This window comes from Cebidichthys violaceus, unplaced genomic scaffold, assembly GCF_023349555.1.
Source record: "Cebidichthys violaceus isolate CVI_PGR_0920_01 unplaced genomic scaffold, fCebVio1.0.p SCAF_681, whole genome shotgun sequence".
Classification (NCBI taxonomy): Eukaryota; Metazoa; Chordata; class Actinopteri; order Perciformes; family Stichaeidae; genus Cebidichthys; species Cebidichthys violaceus.
In genome coordinates, this window is record NW_027176907.1 from 1 (window position 1) to 18,838 (window position 18,838).

General features: G+C 45.4%; 3 protein-coding genes across 3 annotated transcripts; all 3 read left to right on the plus strand.

The window, feature by feature from the left end:
• The first annotated feature begins 22 nt into the window (after nt 1-22).
• LOC137890750 (battenin-like) lies at nt 23-3,787 on the plus strand. The gene is made up of 2 exons (XM_068734947.1): nt 23-503; nt 1,802-3,787. Exons 1-2 carry the CDS (start codon nt 138-140, stop codon nt 1,916-1,918), a joined length of 483 nt encoding a protein of 160 aa, XP_068591048.1. The 5' UTR covers nt 23-137; the 3' UTR covers nt 1,919-3,787.
• Nucleotides 3,788-4,734: 947 nt separating this feature from the next.
• Nucleotides 4,735-9,888, plus strand: LOC137890748 (serine/threonine-protein phosphatase 4 catalytic subunit B). Its single transcript, XM_068734944.1, has 9 exons — nt 4,735-5,004; nt 5,659-5,943; nt 6,107-6,158; nt 6,254-6,304; nt 7,403-7,504; nt 7,618-7,791; nt 7,880-8,006; nt 8,349-8,538; nt 8,696-9,888. The coding sequence occupies exons 2-9, from the start codon at nt 5,834-5,836 to the stop codon at nt 8,823-8,825; spliced, it is 936 nt and encodes a 311-aa protein (XP_068591045.1). The 5' UTR covers nt 4,735-5,004; nt 5,659-5,833; the 3' UTR covers nt 8,826-9,888.
• A 1,396-nt stretch (nt 9,889-11,284) lies between these two features.
• On the plus strand, nt 11,285-18,834 carry LOC137890749 (aldehyde dehydrogenase family 3 member B1-like; the record flags this gene model as incomplete). The annotated part of the gene is made up of 7 exons (XM_068734946.1): nt 11,285-11,345; nt 13,333-13,502; nt 13,749-13,859; nt 15,818-15,938; nt 16,790-16,875; nt 17,718-17,799; nt 18,467-18,834. Coding segments are annotated over exons 2-7 (930 nt in total), but the record flags the coding sequence as incomplete, so codon positions are not given.
• Between the last annotated feature and the right edge of the window lie 4 nt (nt 18,835-18,838).

Here is an 18,838-nt window from a genome sequence, read left to right on the forward strand (position 1 = left end):
TGTCACATGATCAGTCACATGATCCAACGGAGCTTTGATTAGATTGAAAGACCCAGAGACGGGGAGATGACATGCTGTCCATGTAAGGGCGTCTGATTGTTCTTCTTTTAGCGCAAATATAACATCCAGTTTGTTTAATGCTGACACAAGAGCGACATCAACAGAAAGTTCCCCTTCAGCTGCCGCCATCTTGTTTTTCTAAAAAAAAATGCCTCAATGGCATCCTCTCAAACACGGCCCATGTTAACAGGAAAATAGCCAAATCGCAAACACATTTCAGATCGCTCGCCATGAGGTGCAACACGTTTTGTATGAAAGACGTCGGTCACCAGGCTCTCCGTTCTGCCCCGTCCCTCTCGCAGGTGGTGAACGCGGTGCTGCTCCTGTTCGCGGTGCGTTTCCAGTTCCTGCCCAGCGTCTGGCTGGTGTTCGTTATCGTCCTCTACGAGGGCCTGCTGGGCGGAGCTGCGTACGTCAACACCTTCTACTTCATCAGCTTGGAGGTCAGGTCCACTTTCTGTCTTTCAGGGTCTCCACGTGTCGATGAAAGCAGCTGTTAATGCAAACGTAACACTTCCAGGCGTAACTTGTCTCTTTTCTTTCCCCCCCAACTGCTTCTACATAGCCGTTACTTTTATCGTTTCAAGTCAGAAACATCTGCAGGAGGTGTTGACTCACTGATGTGAGCTTCATAGCATTCAAAAGATACGGCACAGTGGAAGGGATCGGACACAGCTGACAGTCGCTGTCAAAAAAAACTTCAGCTAGTTCAAACACTCTGCCGCCAGAAGTTTAAGGAAAGGAAAAGAGAGAGCACATGACTCCTGTTGCACTGGCTCCCCTTCTCTTTCAAGGCCTTCTTACTCACACATGAAGCTCTTAATGATACAGAACCTTCTTACATTCTGGACGTTTTAACTCCTTATCAGCCAACAACAGTCCTCTGATGCTCTTACTGCATCTGTTACTAACGTAGCACACAAAACGAGTTCCGTGACTCTGGAACACCCGGGTCAGCGCCGTTAGATATGAGAGCTCTGTTGACATTTCTAAAAAAACAACTCGGGGCCTACTTATGTCGACAGGCGTCTAGTTTATGCACTATGTTTATGTCTTTTTCTACGAGCATTTTTATTGCTTTTATTTCTCCTTTTTATTGGATCTTTTTTTCTATTTTTATGAACGTATTTTTTACACATTTCTGTTTTTAATGCCAAACTGTAACTCAATTTAAGCAGCATTTTATGTATGAAAGGTGCAATCCAAAAAAAGGTGTGTGTGTGTGTGTGTGTGTGTGTGTGTGTGTGTGTGTGTGTGTGTGTGTGTGTGTGTGTGTGTGTGTGTGCGTGTGTGTGCGTGCGTGTGCGCACGTCTGTGCGTGTAACGTTGTGGGGACATAAATCTGTTTACACAGGAAGTGTCCCCAAGGACCAGGAACCTTTTAAGAACTCACTGTCCACAGTCAAAAGTCGGTTCTGGGGACATTTTAACCCCCAAAAAGTCCCTGGTTGAGTCTGGGGAGGGAACCTTCAGGGTGGGGTTTGCAGGGATGACCACCTCTGATTGGACACACACACACACACACACACACACACACACACACACACACACACACACACACACACACACACACACACACACACACACACACACAGCACCGCTGCTTCAACTCGTGTACCACGTCATTCATAAAACAAGGAAGTGCAGAGCATTTCTCTTAATTTGATAACATTACAAGTAAAGTTTGTCTTTGCTGTCGGCTTCTGGACTCGTCCTGACGTCTGTCTTTTGTCCCCCGCAGACCGGAGACAGACACAGGGAGTTCGCCATGGCCGCCGCCAGCGTAGGAGACAGTCTGGGCATAGCTTTGGCCGGGCTCACCGCGTTCCCCGTCCACAGATACTTCTGCTCCCTGTGACCTCGGCCCACACGCCGCCCAGCAGGGCGAACGGGCCGGAACGTGGGCGTGTTCTATTTACCGGTAGAGACTTTACTCCTACGTGAAAAAAGCAGGAGTAGTTTTCAACAGGAAGGCACGCTAAAAGTGTCCTTAACCGACCCGTGGGTTTGGAGTTTGCTCGTTTGCACAAACTGCATCTAAGAGTCTATAAAACTGAAATAACAGGTCAACGTCCGGTTTACGTCCACGAGATGAGGAAACGTGGAACCATTCTAATCTCAGTGCAACTGACTGTTTATTTAATCATCAGAATATTTGCAACATTATCTTTAAAAAAAAAAAAAAAAAAAAAAAAAAAAAATACCACCTAACGTATCTTTCTCACATAGTTTGAAGAGAATACTTCAACATATTCCTGCAAGATAACAGTCATTTTACTGACCTTTACTTATTATTTATGACGATGTTTACGCAATATGACCTCGTGACACTTAACACAACAACGCGTGTGTGACGACGACGAGACGAGTTTCATATTTAATCAACCAAAGAGTGCTGACTGTCGACAGCCACATGACTGACCCCATGACCCCATGACCCCTCTCTGGACGGAGCAGATCCAGAGGTTAGAAGATGAAGTGGTTTCATCGTTCCTTTGTGTGTTCTTCTTATTGCTGACTGACAGCTGTTAGTGTTGTTTTGCTCCTCAGTCACCGGTACTGTTGTTTAACGGGTCCTTGGATTAGCATTTTATATTTTATTAACTGTAACACTCTAGAAAACAGCACAGTCTCTAGAGCTGCGTCAACGCTAATTCTTTTACATGTAAATGAAGTGGGTGGAAGGGCGTCGCAGCAGTCGACGGTAGGGTTCATTTTTTTGTGATGCAATTTGTATTTCTCAATCCCGGTTGGTGGTTAGATTGAGGATAACCCTATAATCATTAGCATTAACATCCATCTGTAACACTGGACATGGATCATAAGCATATAAGTATATTATTAGAACCATCGGCTGCCCGACAGAGGGCTCTTTAGAATAACCCCTCCTCCCTTCCTCACATGGGTAAGACGACCCAACACACACTCAACCAAAAAAACCCCACCTCCTTCATACTCCCACGTGTTCGGCAGCTGTCAGACACTAAAAGTAGAAGTCTAGTGAGATTCCTCAGTGTCACCTCCTGCATCATGATTTAGAAGGAGAACACGCGGTAAACTAGGAGCACAGGTTCAGACAGTAACTCTAGACCAGAGGTGTTTCACATCTGGCCAGTCCCACATCACATGTAACATTCATTATTACTATGTTATACGATGACGGTACATTTGAGATTCATGATTTGATAGTTTCTGGATGAGATGGGCATATTTTGCCCAAACTCTTTTCCAATAATTTGACTGACGCCGGCCCTTTAAGTCAACATTCCAGATTCGCTGACGGACATGTAAGTTCTTCTTGTGCGTATTAGATAATCACATTTGGGTTTGTATGACTATGGAGTCGATGTATTGGAAGAGCTTTTTTATTTTCACGGAACTCCATGAGCTTGTTAACATCCCCAGAACATGTTTTGCAATGATGCACTTTGTACATACATACACACACACACACACACACACACACACACACACACACACACACACACACACACACACACACACACACACAGATTAAACATGTGCACATTCCTACTGAACATGTTGTGTTACGCTGCTGCTGTTGAACTTAGTTGCAGCTTACTGATTGGGTTTTTAAGCCTGTGCTTTTTCAATTTTTTTTTTAAATATTTTAAGTGTGAATCAAAGGCTTAACAATTGGACAGAAAATGGTTGCTTATCATGTAAAATACAAAATGTAAATAAATTTGCAAGTGCAATTCCAAAATGTGGTTTTTCTCATTATTCAGTTAGCCAGTAGGATGCTGTGAATGTGAGTGTGGTTATTGCTTCTGGTCATTTGAAATGATAATGATAATGATAATGTTGGACCATCTGTTAGCGAGACACTACCTTTGGATTATTATACCAAGGGTTTCATTCAAAGCCATTAGGACTGCAACTAACGACTTTTGTCATTGACAAAGAACCTGCTGATTATTTTCTCGATTAATCAACTTGCTGTTTGTTCAGGAAATAGTGAAAAAACGTCAGTTATAATTCTATAAAACCAAATGTGACGTCATGTTGCTCATTATGTCCAAACAACCGTCCAAAACCCCAAAATATTCCGGTTTTTTTTTTATCACAAAAGCGGAAGATCCTCGCAAGTAAGAGGCTGAAACCAGGACAATTTGGGTATTTTATGTAAACGATTAATCAATTATCAAAATTGCTGACAATGTTCTTTTGATTGATCTCTTCAGCTCAAGCTTACATATAATTATACTAATAGTTGAGCTACATTTGGGGAATTATGTGGTTGTGCAGCGACAAATAAACTTTAAAGAGCCGCTTTAGAAATGCTTACATATTTAAAAAAATAAATAAATACTCTGCTTTGAATAATCATTTCTGTCTGGTGTTATTTTTCCACAACAAAAGGTACATTTCCTTTCAATAAAATTGTTAAAATGACATATATTGCTTCTCATATATAATATAGACAAATACAGTATCTAACAATATGTTTAACAGCAAGACACAAGATGTCTCCTACTTCACTGAGAAATCCCGTCTCTTCAGCTTCTACGTCACAGGTTTCCTGCTGGCTGTGATCTGATCTGCGCATGCATCATTCACAAAGTAAAGGCCAAACACTAAAGTGACGTGACGATTGTAAAATACATTGTTGACTGGAGGGGGACTTTAATTCACCGTTTGTTTTATCGTGCATTCCCAAGCTTCCTAATATCTTCATTCACGCTTCATTGCATTGAACCGTGGACCGTCCTCTCCACGCACTCTACCCAGGCTGCGCCGAGCAGTGCGCGTGCCCTACACCGGAAGTTACAGTCAAGTCGTCCGTGTTCATGAGCACGGCAGGAGTGAACCGGCAAAGACGATAGTTACCGGGGGGGAAGAAGAGGAGCCGGTGGATCAATTCCCTGGAATGAAACACATAGATGTTTTGCTTGCCGCCGTTCTGATATCATTCACGTAACAGTATGTACGCCTACTCCGGTTCCGTCGAATTAGCGGCGTTGTGAGATCCGTTGTGATGTGTGTTGCTAGCGTTAGCTAGCTAGCTAGCTCGCCACATTAGCCGAGAAGCGCTAGCCAGTGCTAGCCAGTGTTGACGCCGTCTAGTGCCCCGACAGCCGTGGTTAGCGAGCTAACGTACAGCATTTCGGCAGCCAAGCCGAATGCGTCAATTAAATTCACCAACGCGCCAAACGTGTGCGTTTTTCCCGGCACAACGTTGGTAGACATTAGCGTTAACCATTGGGACAAATTCCCAATCAAAATGGTTGGCTAAGTTATCAAAAGATCAGTTGTTCACTGACGTCGTTAGCAGCGGTGTAAGCTAACGTGCTAACGGTTAGCTCGCTACGCCCATAGGCCTCACATTCCTGGACGAATAACGTCAGTTTCCTCCGGTGCATTGTTCAGTGTGACGTTCAATAAAACGCAACGTCAATGTCCCATTGTTATGAATAATATAACCGTAACGTTTAGTTAGCAACTCAAGTTCAAGTTAACAAGTAGTTAGGTTAGCAAACGTTAGCTGAACCTGCTTCTCCGCTAAAGTGAATGAAGTTGCATTGTTTAGCCTGTTGTTGAATTTGTTCGCCTTTTTTTCTCTCCCTCTTTTTTCAGTTTCTTATTCTGAACCTTCCAGCAAGAGGCGGACGTGCGGGTGTTAAAGGGCCCTGACTTTTTCCGAGGAAGGAGTGTGTTGTGGCTGTCCGCTCCGTTGCCCGGAGAGAGCCGGTTCTTGGACTGACCCCGGCGTGTGTGTGTGTGTGACCGTAGTGTGTGAGCAGCTCTCCCTATGTGTGTCACAATGGGGGACATCAGCGACCTGGACCGACAGATAGAGCAGCTCAGACGCTGTGAGCTCATTAAAGAAAACGAAGTCAAAGCACTGTGTGCCAAAGCCAGGTAATGTTTTATTAGTGTTTCATCCGACCTTTTGACTCCTGCTAGATGAATTAAGCTGCGTCCTATAAGCATACTAGATATTCATTGTATCCAGTATTTACCACATGCTAATCTTACAAACAGGAAGTTGACGTATCTTATTTCTACTTGTGTGTGTTTTCAGAGAGATTTTGGTGGAAGAAAGCAATGTTCAGAGAGTAGACTCTCCTGTCACGGTCAGTAACGTTTTCTTTTGGCTCTTGTTTGCTTAGGATTGAACTCAAAGTCGATTAAATGTGTTTTCATATTGGTTTGTTTTTCTCCCTCATAGGTGTGTGGTGATATACATGGTCAGTTCTATGACTTGAAGGAGCTGTTTAGAGTAAGTTTCTGTTTCCTTTTACTCACTGCAGACTTGAGGCCTTTACACTTATGAATCAGTTGACCCAGAACAGCGTCTAGCGGTCTGAGATGGAAACTTTATTATTGTTTCCTTTTAGCAAAACGCTCTTGGTGAATTTGAGTTCCCTCTGACAGTTATGTCTAGGGCTTTTATTGTGAAAGGGAAGGAGTGGAATTGGTCTGCCTTGCCTTTGTCGAGTTTGAAAGGAATAATAAAGTTTTCCGTCTTGGTTTGTACTAAGGAGCCTCCCTGTTGTACGGTGTAGTTTTTATTCTTGATGCCTTTATTCTCAGTGCGATAGCTCACAAAAATCCGTCCTCGCTCTGGAAAAAGTATTAACGGCTGTCATAAAGAATGATCAGCTGCTTGCTCATCATGATACTATTATAATGATCGCAATCTGATAATTGTGTGTCATCCAATGTCCTGCAAAACACGCAAGCGCTCTTTAACCCTCTGAACTCCAAGCAGTTTCACATGCTATATATATATATTGAGCTATTCGCATTTTTACAGCCTCTCCTCAGTGCTGTGCTCAGCACACTGCAGTCAAAGTTTCCTGGAATTTGTCACGTGACTGTTGGTCTCAGCCGAGTCAATCGTGTCTTCCTAGTTGGATCGAAAGTTTTTTTCAGGATCTGGTCACTATTCTAAGCTTAGTTTCTGAAGCGTTTGTCACACATGATGTGTTCAAGGACTGTCGGAAAAAGGAAAATCTGACTGACCGTTTTTACAGCTTCTGACTGATGAAACGTGTCGTTTTGACTATTTGTTTAAAGAAAACATGCTTTCCATCCTGCCGGAGGGTTTTGGTTGTCTGTGGGTTAAAAAAAACATTTTAATGCAAACGAGCAACATTCAGGCGGACATATTTACAGCTGAGGTTAATTATGACGGCCCATTGAGTACTTCAGAGGTGTTGTTCCGCCTGTTTGATGTTGAAATATCTGCTGCATCCAAATCATATTCTGCTGAGTGGAAAAGGGAGGCTTTGGTGAGAATGCCCACATCTGATGGTGGGTCTCAAACATACATCAACACTGTTTAACCACCTGGTCTTGATTCCTCGCGTGACAGGTGGGTGGCGACGTCCCAGAGACAAATTACCTCTTCATGGGCGACTTTGTGGACAGAGGCTTCTACAGTGTGGAGACCTTCCTGCTTCTCCTAGCTCTTAAGGTACACTTGACATGCATTTTGTTTCTCGCAAATGTGTTTTTTGGAGAAGAGGTTTCTTGAGGTTTTTCGAGAAGTGGAGTCACGCCTCGCGCTCCTCCCTTTTTGCTCCACAGGTGCGCTACCCGGACAGGATAACCTTGATCCGGGGGAACCACGAGTCCCGGCAAATCACCCAGGTCTACGGCTTCTACGACGAGTGCCTCCGCAAGTACGGCTCGGTCACGGTCTGGAGGTACTGCACGGAGATATTCGACTACCTGTCCCTCTCCGCCATCATCGACGGCAAGGTGAGAGAACCTTTCCCTTTGAACTTGGATGCAGGAACTGTTTCCGTGGCGGTGTTACGACTCTGATGGCCCCCCTTTTGTCCCTCAGATCTTCTGTGTGCACGGCGGCCTGTCTCCCTCCATCCAGACACTGGACCAGATCCGGACCATTGACAGAAAACAGGAAGTTCCCCATGACGGGCCCATGTGTGACCTCCTGTGGTCAGACCCTGAAGGTATGCAGGCATCCTGTCAAGCCTTTTAAACGCTGAATTGTTGGGAATGTTTGGTTTTTATCAAGCAGCAAGAGACATGAAGCTCAAGTGCCAAAAACTGCTCTTGAGGCCGGCTCGGGTCTCAGCTGGCTCCATCCCCAGAAGACGATGTAACACCGACGCTCTATAAATTGTCTGGATTGTGCCAACACGCTGTCCACACCTCGCTGAGATCTCAATGCGGAGCCGGGCCCACCTCGGCATGTGGTCTGGCTGATCGGATCCCGATGCTCCCATCTCGCAGTGTGTAACCGCGTCCTCAGCAGCCGATCTTCACCTGACCGCTCTTCTCTCCGCCCTCAGACACCACAGGGTGGGGGGTGAGTCCCAGAGGCGCCGGCTACCTGTTCGGCAGCGACGTGGTGGCGCAGTTCAACGCCGCCAACGACATCCACATGATCTGTCGAGCGCACCAGCTGGTCATGGAGGGCTACAAGTGGCACTTCAACGAGACGGTGCTCACCGTGTGGTCGGCGCCCAACTACTGCTACAGGTATGTGGACGCAGCAAAACTCACATGGTCCCTGTTATTCACAAATTATGTGAGTGTCTTAACCACGTTGTCTCTCTCTCTCTCTCTCTCTCTCTCTCTCTCTCTCTCTCTCTCTCTCTCTCTCTCTCTCTCTCTCTCTCTCTCTCCGGACAATCAGGTGCGGCAACGTGGCGGCCATCTTGGAGCTGGACGAGCATCTACAGCGGGAGTTCATCATATTCGAGGCGGCGCCGCAGGAGACCAGAGGCATCCCCTCCAAGAAGCCAGTAGCCGACTATTTCCTGTGAAGTCTCTCCGAGCGGACCGCCGCGATGCGCCGGAAACAACCAGCCCCTCCGGTACCATTTCACACCAGCCGCCCTCCTCCATCATCCTGTCGGACTGAACTCAGAGCAGTTAGACAAAAACAACAAAAAACTGCCAAACAAACCCCCTCCTCCCCCCCTCCTCCCTTCTCTTGTGAAGCCGCATGTGGCTTCAGCTGTGGGAGAGCTGTGTTTGTGCCGCGCTGCCTGGAGGCTGACGGAGCAGTCACTGTGAAGGGTGGATGCTGGGTCTCATGACCGCTGTCACTTCTCCTCCGTCGCTTCCTTTCTCCCCTCGGCCTCCTCTTTCATTTCTCCTTCCGCCCGCTGTAGATACGACCCCCCCCCCGACCTGAGCTTCACCACTCTGGTAGTGTTTTTTTTTTTTTTTTTCCCCATGACAAACATCGTCATTTAGTTTTTAGAAGTATCTGGAAAGAGTTTTTATTTTTTCTCTTCGTTTTTAAATATTTGCAGATGTAGGAAGTTAAACAATTGTATCATTTAAAGGGAAACGTTTGCTGATTTTCCTCCAGCCTCTGGGTAATGTGTGTGTGTGTGTGTGTGTGTGTGTGTGTGTGTGTGTGTGTGTGTGTGTGTGTGTGTGTGTGTGTGTGTGTGTGTGTGTGTGTGTGTGTGTGTGGGGGGGGGGGGGGGGGGGGGGTGAACGGCGACCCGGAACTGTGATCTCTCACACACACACACACACACACACACACACACACACAGCTGGTTGAAATTGGCAAACGTGTCTCTCGAGGAATTCCTTCAATGCATACATTTTCTTTTCTTTTTTTGATTTTTGTATAATTGTTGCTGCCAGGATTAAATGCAAGATGACGTTATTCCCCCACATCTTTTGCTCTTATGTTTCTGTTTAACAGTTATGTGCGTCATTATTTAACACACGCAGCGCTGCTGCTCAGCGACCGGCCGACAGGAGTCACTATACTCATCATCGTTTTCTCTCTTAATTCCTTTTAATCTACAAATCACTGTAGGTCTGTCAATTTTGATATTGTGAGAATAAAGTTTTTGTATCAATGCTGAGGTTTTTTTTTTTTGTTTTTTTTTCAGGTTTTGTTTAATGAGGCTACATACTAGTGGTGTAACGGACCACTGTCGATCGGTACGGACCCCCCCCAGTTATCACAGTAACATAAATGGATATTAGAGATGAATTATGAGCTGTTTACATTAACTCTAAATCATTAAAACTACTGACAAGATTTGTTTTAACCCATAAAAATACAATATTTTATTTCCCAATCATCTGAATTGTTTTATGAAGAAAACCCCGATTCTAAATGACTAATACAGTAAAAAGATGTAGAATTGTTGGTGGTTTACAGACTTCAGACTGGTTGAAATGGATCTGTATCTGCCAATATGGATCATCAATGATCTGCAATCAGTGTCGGCCGCATAAAAACGTGATCAGGGATCTCTCAAAGTTATCTGCTCCCTTTCTTTTGTTCTGGTCTGTGACTCTGATCCGAATCCGTTGCCCCTCTACTACATACACTACGTTCTTTGGTTGTCAAACACTCTCATATCGCATGTTTCAGGGTCAGTTCAGATAAAACCATGAGCACATTTTGTATGCAGTCATTTGTGAAAAGCACTAACATAACTGTCAGAAGCTGAACAGATGTGGTATTAGTTTTCCTTTTTTCTGTTAAATGTGGGCGTGTCATTCATTCTGTCTGCCAGATGTGGTGTGAAGAAACACATCACGTCCCACCTTGCTCCATGACAATTTGTCTTTTAGTGCAATTATTACTAATATGAAGACTGTCACTCAGTAACAGACGTGCCCACATATGGGCAGAAGTACAAGCTTGTGACTGAGAACGGATCAACCGATAAAACCGGTTGTTGGGTTTGCCTCAGGCAAACTGCTCAATGAACAGTTAGGTTTACATAATTACCATAGTTCAGACACGGAGATCCGGACTGAACACGCAAAGCCTCGGTAGCAGGTGATGGACCGGCGGGGACATGTCCCTACCGATGTCCCGGGAGGACGGAATTGACTTGTGCTTGTTCCAGCTCGTCTCGCATTAAACCAAACGTGCTTTGAATGTGCAGAACGTTTTCAAGCACGAGCTATTACATCACATATTTTGAGTTGTCACCTGTCGCCATGCATTATGGGTTTTCATTTACATACTTTAAGGCATTTCCATCATAAATTGATGCGGACAGATTCACCAGAATGTGGGGAAAACATTAAGTGTTTATACGCTGTCTGGCGTGTGCACCACGCACGCGCACACACGCACACACACACGTGTCCCAGCCGACGGTGAAACCATACCTACGCAGCTGGGCCACGGCTCTCCCGCCTGACTGGTCTGAAGGCCGGTTTATCTGGATCAACCCTAAAACATTCCCGCCCCCCATCTCGCGCAGTAGACCGGCAGGTAAATCAGCCGACACCCGGAAATACCGACTCACTGTCTTCGGTGTGTTCTTCGGCGCGGGACACAAACTCAACAGGTAGATTGACACGTTTGTTCTGAGACTCTTCTTTTTGTTTAATAGCCCGTTCATAGTTGTGAAATAAATGTGATAACGTTACACGTGCGTTTCGTTTGGTCTGCCGTACTTCTGGCCACGCGCAATCACCGCGCGGCTGCATATATCTACAATTTACATAATACTCTCAATTAGCAGGGTTTATAAACTAGCCTCCCCCGCACGCGCTGGTTCAGTGTGATGACGCATCCCGTGGTCCCTGTTGTGATCCCGGTCTCATTTACCTGCTGTTTGATTTGTAACAGCAGGTTTGATCTCTCCACTATGGGTAATAATAATCATATTACCCATAGGAAGGCTCGGGTAGTAATTATAGCCCTAACTTAATCCGGATTACTGAATCACATTAGAAAAAAAAGAAAAAATAGCCATAATCACCCCAGAGATAAGTTGCATTGTCATATTAATTGGTTCCATTATGATTATCTTTAAAATATCTGTATTTAACATTCTGAGGCTTAATATTGTAGCAAACAACCGTTAACTATGTAAAGCATATTGCATCCCAAATTGCATGACTGTGTAAAATCATGCAGATGGAGACATTTCTCTGATGAACAGGGAAACCTGCCAACAAGCCCTGAAGAACATCAGTCTGATCAACACGACCTTCCATCCTCGGGAGAGGAAAGGGAACGGGGTTTTTGAGACCGGGAGAAGCCCGTCGAGATAAAGAAGGTCCAGCATTGTGTCCTCCATTTTCCCACATGGAGGACGCTTTTCTGGAGAAACCCGATTAGCGTCCCCCACGTCAGCATCCATGTTCTATTAAAGTAGTGCAAGTAGGAGTATCTAAGAACAGAGCTGGGTAACTTTACATTAACATAAGGAATCAAGTTCTCTAAGTGGGGGTCAATTGATATCATAGACTGTATATAGAAGTGGATGTAGTCATTGTGACGTCACCCATTGTTTTTTTTTTTGGGCAACCAATGAACAGAAGTCCTGGGAGACTGTGGATAAGTGGAGAGCAGGGCTGTCCTTCAATCAGAGAATCGGCGGTTCGATCTCCGGCTCCGCTAGTCGCATGTTGATGTGTCTTTGAGCAAGACACTTAACCCCAAAATTGCTCCCGTAGCTGTGTTATAGAATCTGAATCGTAAGTCGCTTTGGATAAAAGCGTCTGCTAAATGACTGTAATGTAACGTTACCATAGTTGGAATGCGGAGAAGTGACGTAGAGACGCCGCATGCGGCTCTGGTAGCGGCAACGACCTGTCAATCACAGTAAGCCCGCCCTCTAAATGGACCATCATTTACTAAATGAACATCATGCTGTATTGAAGAAGACTGTAAACTAGAGATTGAGACCATAAACTCATGTTTACAACGTTTACTGAGGGAATAAATCAAGAGAGAAGTAGAGTCATTTTAGACTAGACTTCTATACAACCAGAGGAGTCGCCCCCTGGTGGACATTAGAGAGAATGCAGGTTTTAAGACGCTTCCACATCGGCTTCACTCTTCAGAAACGGAGGTTGCCGCCTGGTTGACATTCCACTGATCATGAACCACAGACAAAGGGCCACGGATGGTGTGTGCGCAAAAAAAAACACGAGAGCATTGAGACAAAATCCTTCAAATGGTATATATCTAGCTGCCAAACTGCGCTCTCAGCAACATGAATGCGGATGAATGTCACATCGGTAGCCTTGACAACAGGTGGCCTCCAGTCCGTCACTCACTTAACGGGCACGGCCAAGTACGACGTCATCCCACTGAGATCAACAACAGGCCTTCTGATCCATCGGCCATTAATCAATTCATTATTCAGCTAATGTAAGCGAACGAGTGTCAGAAACACTTCCTTCATAGTCGCTGATCGAATCTGCTGTGACAATCATTTGGCTGTTGTTTTCTCAGCTGTTCCAGCTTATCAAATGTGTGTAGTATTTATACTCGTTTCAAGTTACCCGAGGGGAGAACTCCTATTTCTCTGTGTGTTCCAGGTGACAGGATGGACACCCAGAGCCAGGTCGTGGACAGGTTGCGGTCGGTGTTTCGTTCGGGCGTCACGATACCGGTGGAGTTTCGCTTGACTCAGCTGAACAAGCTCATGTCCATGATCCAAGAGAACGAGGAGCAGATCTTAAAGGCACTGCACGAAGACCTCGCAAAGGTACAAGACGGTACACACACACACACACACACACACACACACACACACACACACACACACACACACACACACACACACACACACACACACACACACACACGCGTTGACTACCTTTCCAACTGCTTATTGCTAAATGTGTACGTTTGAAGGCACACATGCACACTTGCAGGGTGTTTGTAGCACATTATATGATTTGTTTGTCCGCTATGATTCATGGAGCACTAACCTCCCCTTTCTTATTGTCAGCCAAAATTCGAGGCCATCATGTCCGAGGTCGACATCGTGGTCAACGAGCTGTACTTCGCCATCGCTAACTTGACAACCTGGATACAGCCGGAGTATGTCAGCAAAAACCTGGTAGGTTAAACAATGATTTTACAATGACATTTTATTTGTACAGCGCTTTAAAAGGTACTCAGACGCTTTCCATGGTAAAAACAGAAACAAAAGAAGTAATGATATGTGAGTCTTAAGTGACTGAGAATGTCTGAGGGGCTGGGGGAGGGAGTTCCAGAGGGAGGGGGCAGCGATGGAGAAGACCCTGTCCCCCCAGGTCCGATGCTTGGACAGAGTAGAGGGGGTAAGGAGCTTGGCGTCGGCGGATCTGAGGTTGCGGGTGGGAGCGTGTCGATGCAGGAGGTCTAAAGGTATGAAGGGGTTTAGGGTTATGAAGGACTTTATATGTGATGAGGAGAATCCTGAACTGGATTCTTTGCCAGTGGAGGTTCTGAAGGACTGGGGTGATGTGGTCTCTGGTGGAGTGGGAGAGCAGACGGGCAGCTGAGTTCTGGATGTATTGTAGTTTGTTGATGATTTTGGTGGGTGAGCCGTACAGGATGCTGTTGCAGTAGTCCAGTCGAGAGGTGATGAAGACGAGGATGAGTGTTTCAGCGGCTGTGGAGGGAGGGGCCTAGATGGGCGATGTTTTTGAGATGAAAGAAGGCGTTTTTTGTGATGTGATTGACGTGGCGTTCAAAGGAAAGGGTTTGATCAAAAATGATACCAAGGTTACGGACATGTGTGGAAGCAGGAACAGTGGTGCCATCGATGCAGAGGGAGAAGTTGTGGTGGGATTTGTTTAGTGATTTGGTGCCGATGATGAGGATTTCAGATTTGTCACTGTTGAGTTTGAGGAAGCTGGCTTGCATCCAGGTTTTTATATCTGTGATGTAGTTGGTGGTGATGGGGGTGATGGATTTGGAGATGTAGAGCCGGATGTCGTCAGCATAGCAGTGGAAATGGAAACCATGGTGTCGTATGACGTCGCCAAGGGGGAGCAGGTAGAGGATGAAGAGGAGGGGACCGAGTACTGAACCTTGGGGGACACCTTGAGAGACTGGGGCTGTGTCAGACTTGGATTTGTTGATACTAATGAACTGTTCACGGTCAGAGAGGTATGATCTGAACCAGGAGAGGGCTGTGCCAGTAATGTGGAGGGAGGACTCGAGATGGAAAAGGAGGATGGAGTGGTTGATGGTGTCGAAGGCTGCACTGAGGTCAAGCAGTACCAGGATGTTGAGGGAGTGGTCATCGGAGGAGAGGAGGAGGTCATTGGTGACTTTGATGAGGGCAGATTCTGTGCTGCGATGAGATCTGAATCCAGATTGAAATGGTTCATACAGTTGGTTCGAGTCCAGGCGGGTTTTGAGTTGGTGGACAACAGTGCGTTCCAGTATGTTCCAGGAGGTGCGGGTGGAGGGCTGGGAGACAAGCCATGACTAGAGTGGAAGGGATAGGGTCCAGGTCACAGGTCGGAGTCTTCATGTCAGAAAGTGATTTATTGAGATCTGAGGGAGAATTGGGAGAGTGACCGGTCAGTTAGTGGAGGATGTACAGATACTGGGCTGGACGTGGCCAGTTGGTTGTTGGGTTTAACGATTATTTTTACCATTGTCTTATCATTTTATTCCTTTTTAGAATTTTTTTTTTATTGTTGAAATTTGTCTGTGGATTGACAGTTTGACAAATGGTACAAAAATCCAAAGATTTTTAATTCACAAAAATGAACACGGCGCCGGCCGGGCTGAAGAGTGACCACACCCAGCAGTGACTCAAATGTGATGCCACGGTGTACTGACACACCCTGGAGTCCACTTCTACATCACTGCAGCTACGCTGTGAAGTGAGATCACTGGAGGTCAACAAAAAAAAAGAAGATTTTTCAGCCATTGCTGAATATGTATTGCACTTCCATAAAGTTATAAAGACAGATTTAAAAAGATCCTGTCTTTTTAAATCTTTTTTTTTTTATCTCTTCGTGATTTCATCAGGTTTATTCATAATGTAATACATTTCTTATCTTCGTTCATTTTCAGGCCACAAAGCTAGATGACTGCTTTGTACGGCGGGAGCCGCTGGGAGTGGTGCTGATCATCGGGCCGTGGAACTACCCGCTGCATCTCCTTCTCCTGCCTTTGGTTTCAGCCATTGCTGCAGGTATCATCCACACCCATAATCACCAGAATATACACTATATATTGACTCAAAGCTGAACCACTCCATATTTGTGCCTTTTTTTGTTTTAGTGTTACAAACAATCAAATGACAACAAAATGATCAAAATCCCCTTTGAGGCCCTTCAGCTCCGTGGAGCTTTGGGGCCATCATTGATTTGAGACCAGTGATAGTGAAGAAAAAAACAAGTGGGCAGAAACAGGACTCCGACGGGATGATAAGGTTGCTTGAAAACTGCAATTTCGGTTGATGTGGTGAACTTTTTCGCTAGCTGTATCCAGCAGACACAGAGCAACATTGTCGTTCGATGTCAGTCCAACTCTCGCTCTGATACTGGCTCTTCAGCTGCTTTGGGTAAAGTTTCAGGGTTTCTTGCTAAACTGCATTGTATTCATTCGGCGTCTGATGAAACCTAAGTTCACGGAAACGCGGAAGTCACGGAATGTGAACCCGAGGGTTGATTGCAGCCGACTCTCGTTTATCAGACGTCGGCATCGTGACGAGACCTGGAAAACGTTCTGTTCTAGAAAGAACATAACATGTCTGTGCTTGATGCCAATTAGGGTAAACATTAATTTCCTCATTCTTCTGTAAAAAGTAATTACTGGTTCTACCTTCATCCCTTTTGAATCCGCAAGAAGGACGCCCTTAAACTTTGCTCCAGTTCAACGTTGTAGAAAAACACGTGTGGCCTTCATCAGAGCGGGACAATGGAGGGCTGAGGAGCTTAGTTTGGGTTTAAAGCGGCATTAAAGCACCTTTTGAAACGTGTGAACTCGTGTCAAGTCGATCACTGCCGTCTTTACCGACTGGATGATGTTTCCTCCGACTAGGAAACTGTGCAGTCATCAAGCCTTCAGAGGTCAGCGCCCACACAGAACGTCTGATGGCAGAGCTCATCCCCAAATATTTGTCTCAGGTAAAGCAACATTTTGAGGGTTTTTTTTGTTTAATCTACAAATTCAGTTACAATCTAAAGTTCTTGATAATATATAGTGCGGTTTATATCCAGAAACTATGTAGGGCTGTACCGCACACAGTGCTCAGTCCAAAAGTACAAAAGAATAAAGATATTTGTATTCATTTCCATGCTTTTATCTCATTAAATATCCAGCTTTAATCCATATTTGTTGGAGTTTAGCCTTCGGAAAACATTTTGCTCTCCCGCTTGCCGCACACAAAGGGAGGCACGCACCTGTTGGATTGCGGTCTAGCAGCAATCTATCGGCGCCATACATTACATTTGTATAACCGCAACAACACAAAATCCTATTTTTCCCTTCTTTTTTTTTTTTTTAAAGGGTGATGTTCTAAAATATGACGAGGCATTCAAAGCTTCATTCAGAATGCTCAGTAGAAGCTTTGACTGTCACAAAAGACATTCTGTGGAGCTCTAAAACTATCCAAGAAATGCAGTCGATACAGAACCACTTGTTCCTGGAAGAGACCGGTAAATATAGGCTGGATGAAAACAGGCTGGACTGCTTAGTGGAGCAGCGGGGAAAGTCTTCTGTCATGATGACACAAGTTCCTCTTTTTCTGTAAAATGTTCCTTCCAAGTTGCACCTAATGTATCTGAGTGCGCAACACTCCTAAAATACACCACAACAACCGCACCCTGAGGGAAGGCAAGGCAGCCAGAAACATTTCATTGACAAAGAAGAAGAGTTTCGTCACTTATCTGATTTTGATTGACTTGGTAGCAAAGAGCTGTGACCTAGTTTCTACATGTCACCAGTGACGATCCTCTTATTGTGGCAGGACTGTTACACAGTTGTTCGTGGTGCAGCAGAGGAGACCACGACACTTCTGCAGAATCGCTTTGACCACATCTTCTACACGGGTAAGAGTCTCCATTGTGTGTGTGTGTGTGTGTGTGTGTGTGTGTGTGTGTGTGTGTGTGTGTGTGTGTGTGTGTGTGTGTGTGTGTCCTTTACACTGGTCAAAAAAAAAAAAATCACAAATACAACAAACGAATGCTATGATCTAAATCATCGCTCTGCAATTAACAGACGTACAGGTAAGAAGTCTGTACATCAACTGAATGATTCTGGGTTTCAGCTGTGGCACAAGGAATCTCCCTGATTTACTAACATTGAAACATGCTAAAGAGGTAGTGTAACAGTATACAGCTATTTCTACATGACGTAAAGAATAAAGATGGCTCATTTTACTTCATCCACCAAAAGCTCCTGGAGTCTATTGAATTGACTGAGGGTGTTTATGAATTGCTTATGACTCTTACACCGTTTCATCTCTCCAGAGTAAGAGTAACTCTTTTTTTTTTAGGTTACATGGCCTCTCTCTTTAAAATAAATGAACATCTGTATTTCAGTTTGAAGCCGGACGGTGATGTAAAGAAACACACTTTTCATTCAAATTATGTGCAAATCAATCCAGTCAACCGGCTTCATAAAACAGCACACGATTTAAAACGTTCACCACGTTCATGCTCGCCAGAGGATGAACCCTTTCCGCTTTGGACACTTGTCTTTTTTTTTTTTTTTTAGGTTCTCAGAATGTGGCGCGCATCGTCATGCGGGCCGCCTCGGCCCACTTGACCCCGGTTACCTTGGAACTGGGCGGCAAGTGTCCGTGCTTCATATACGGCCGGGTGGACGTCGCGGCCGCCGCTCGCCGCTTGGTGTGGTCAAAGTATTTCAACGCCGGCCAGAGCTGCGTGGCTCCGGACTACGTGCTGTGCTCGCCCGACACGAGGGACGCCCTGCTGCCCGCGCTGCGCCAGACCCTGGAGGACTTCTACAGCAAGGAGCCTCAGACCAGCCCCGACATGTCTCGCATCGTGTCGCCGCGACACTGGACTCGGCTGATGGAGCTGCTCAAGAGCTCCGCTGGAAAGGTTGTGGTGGGAGGAGAGAGCG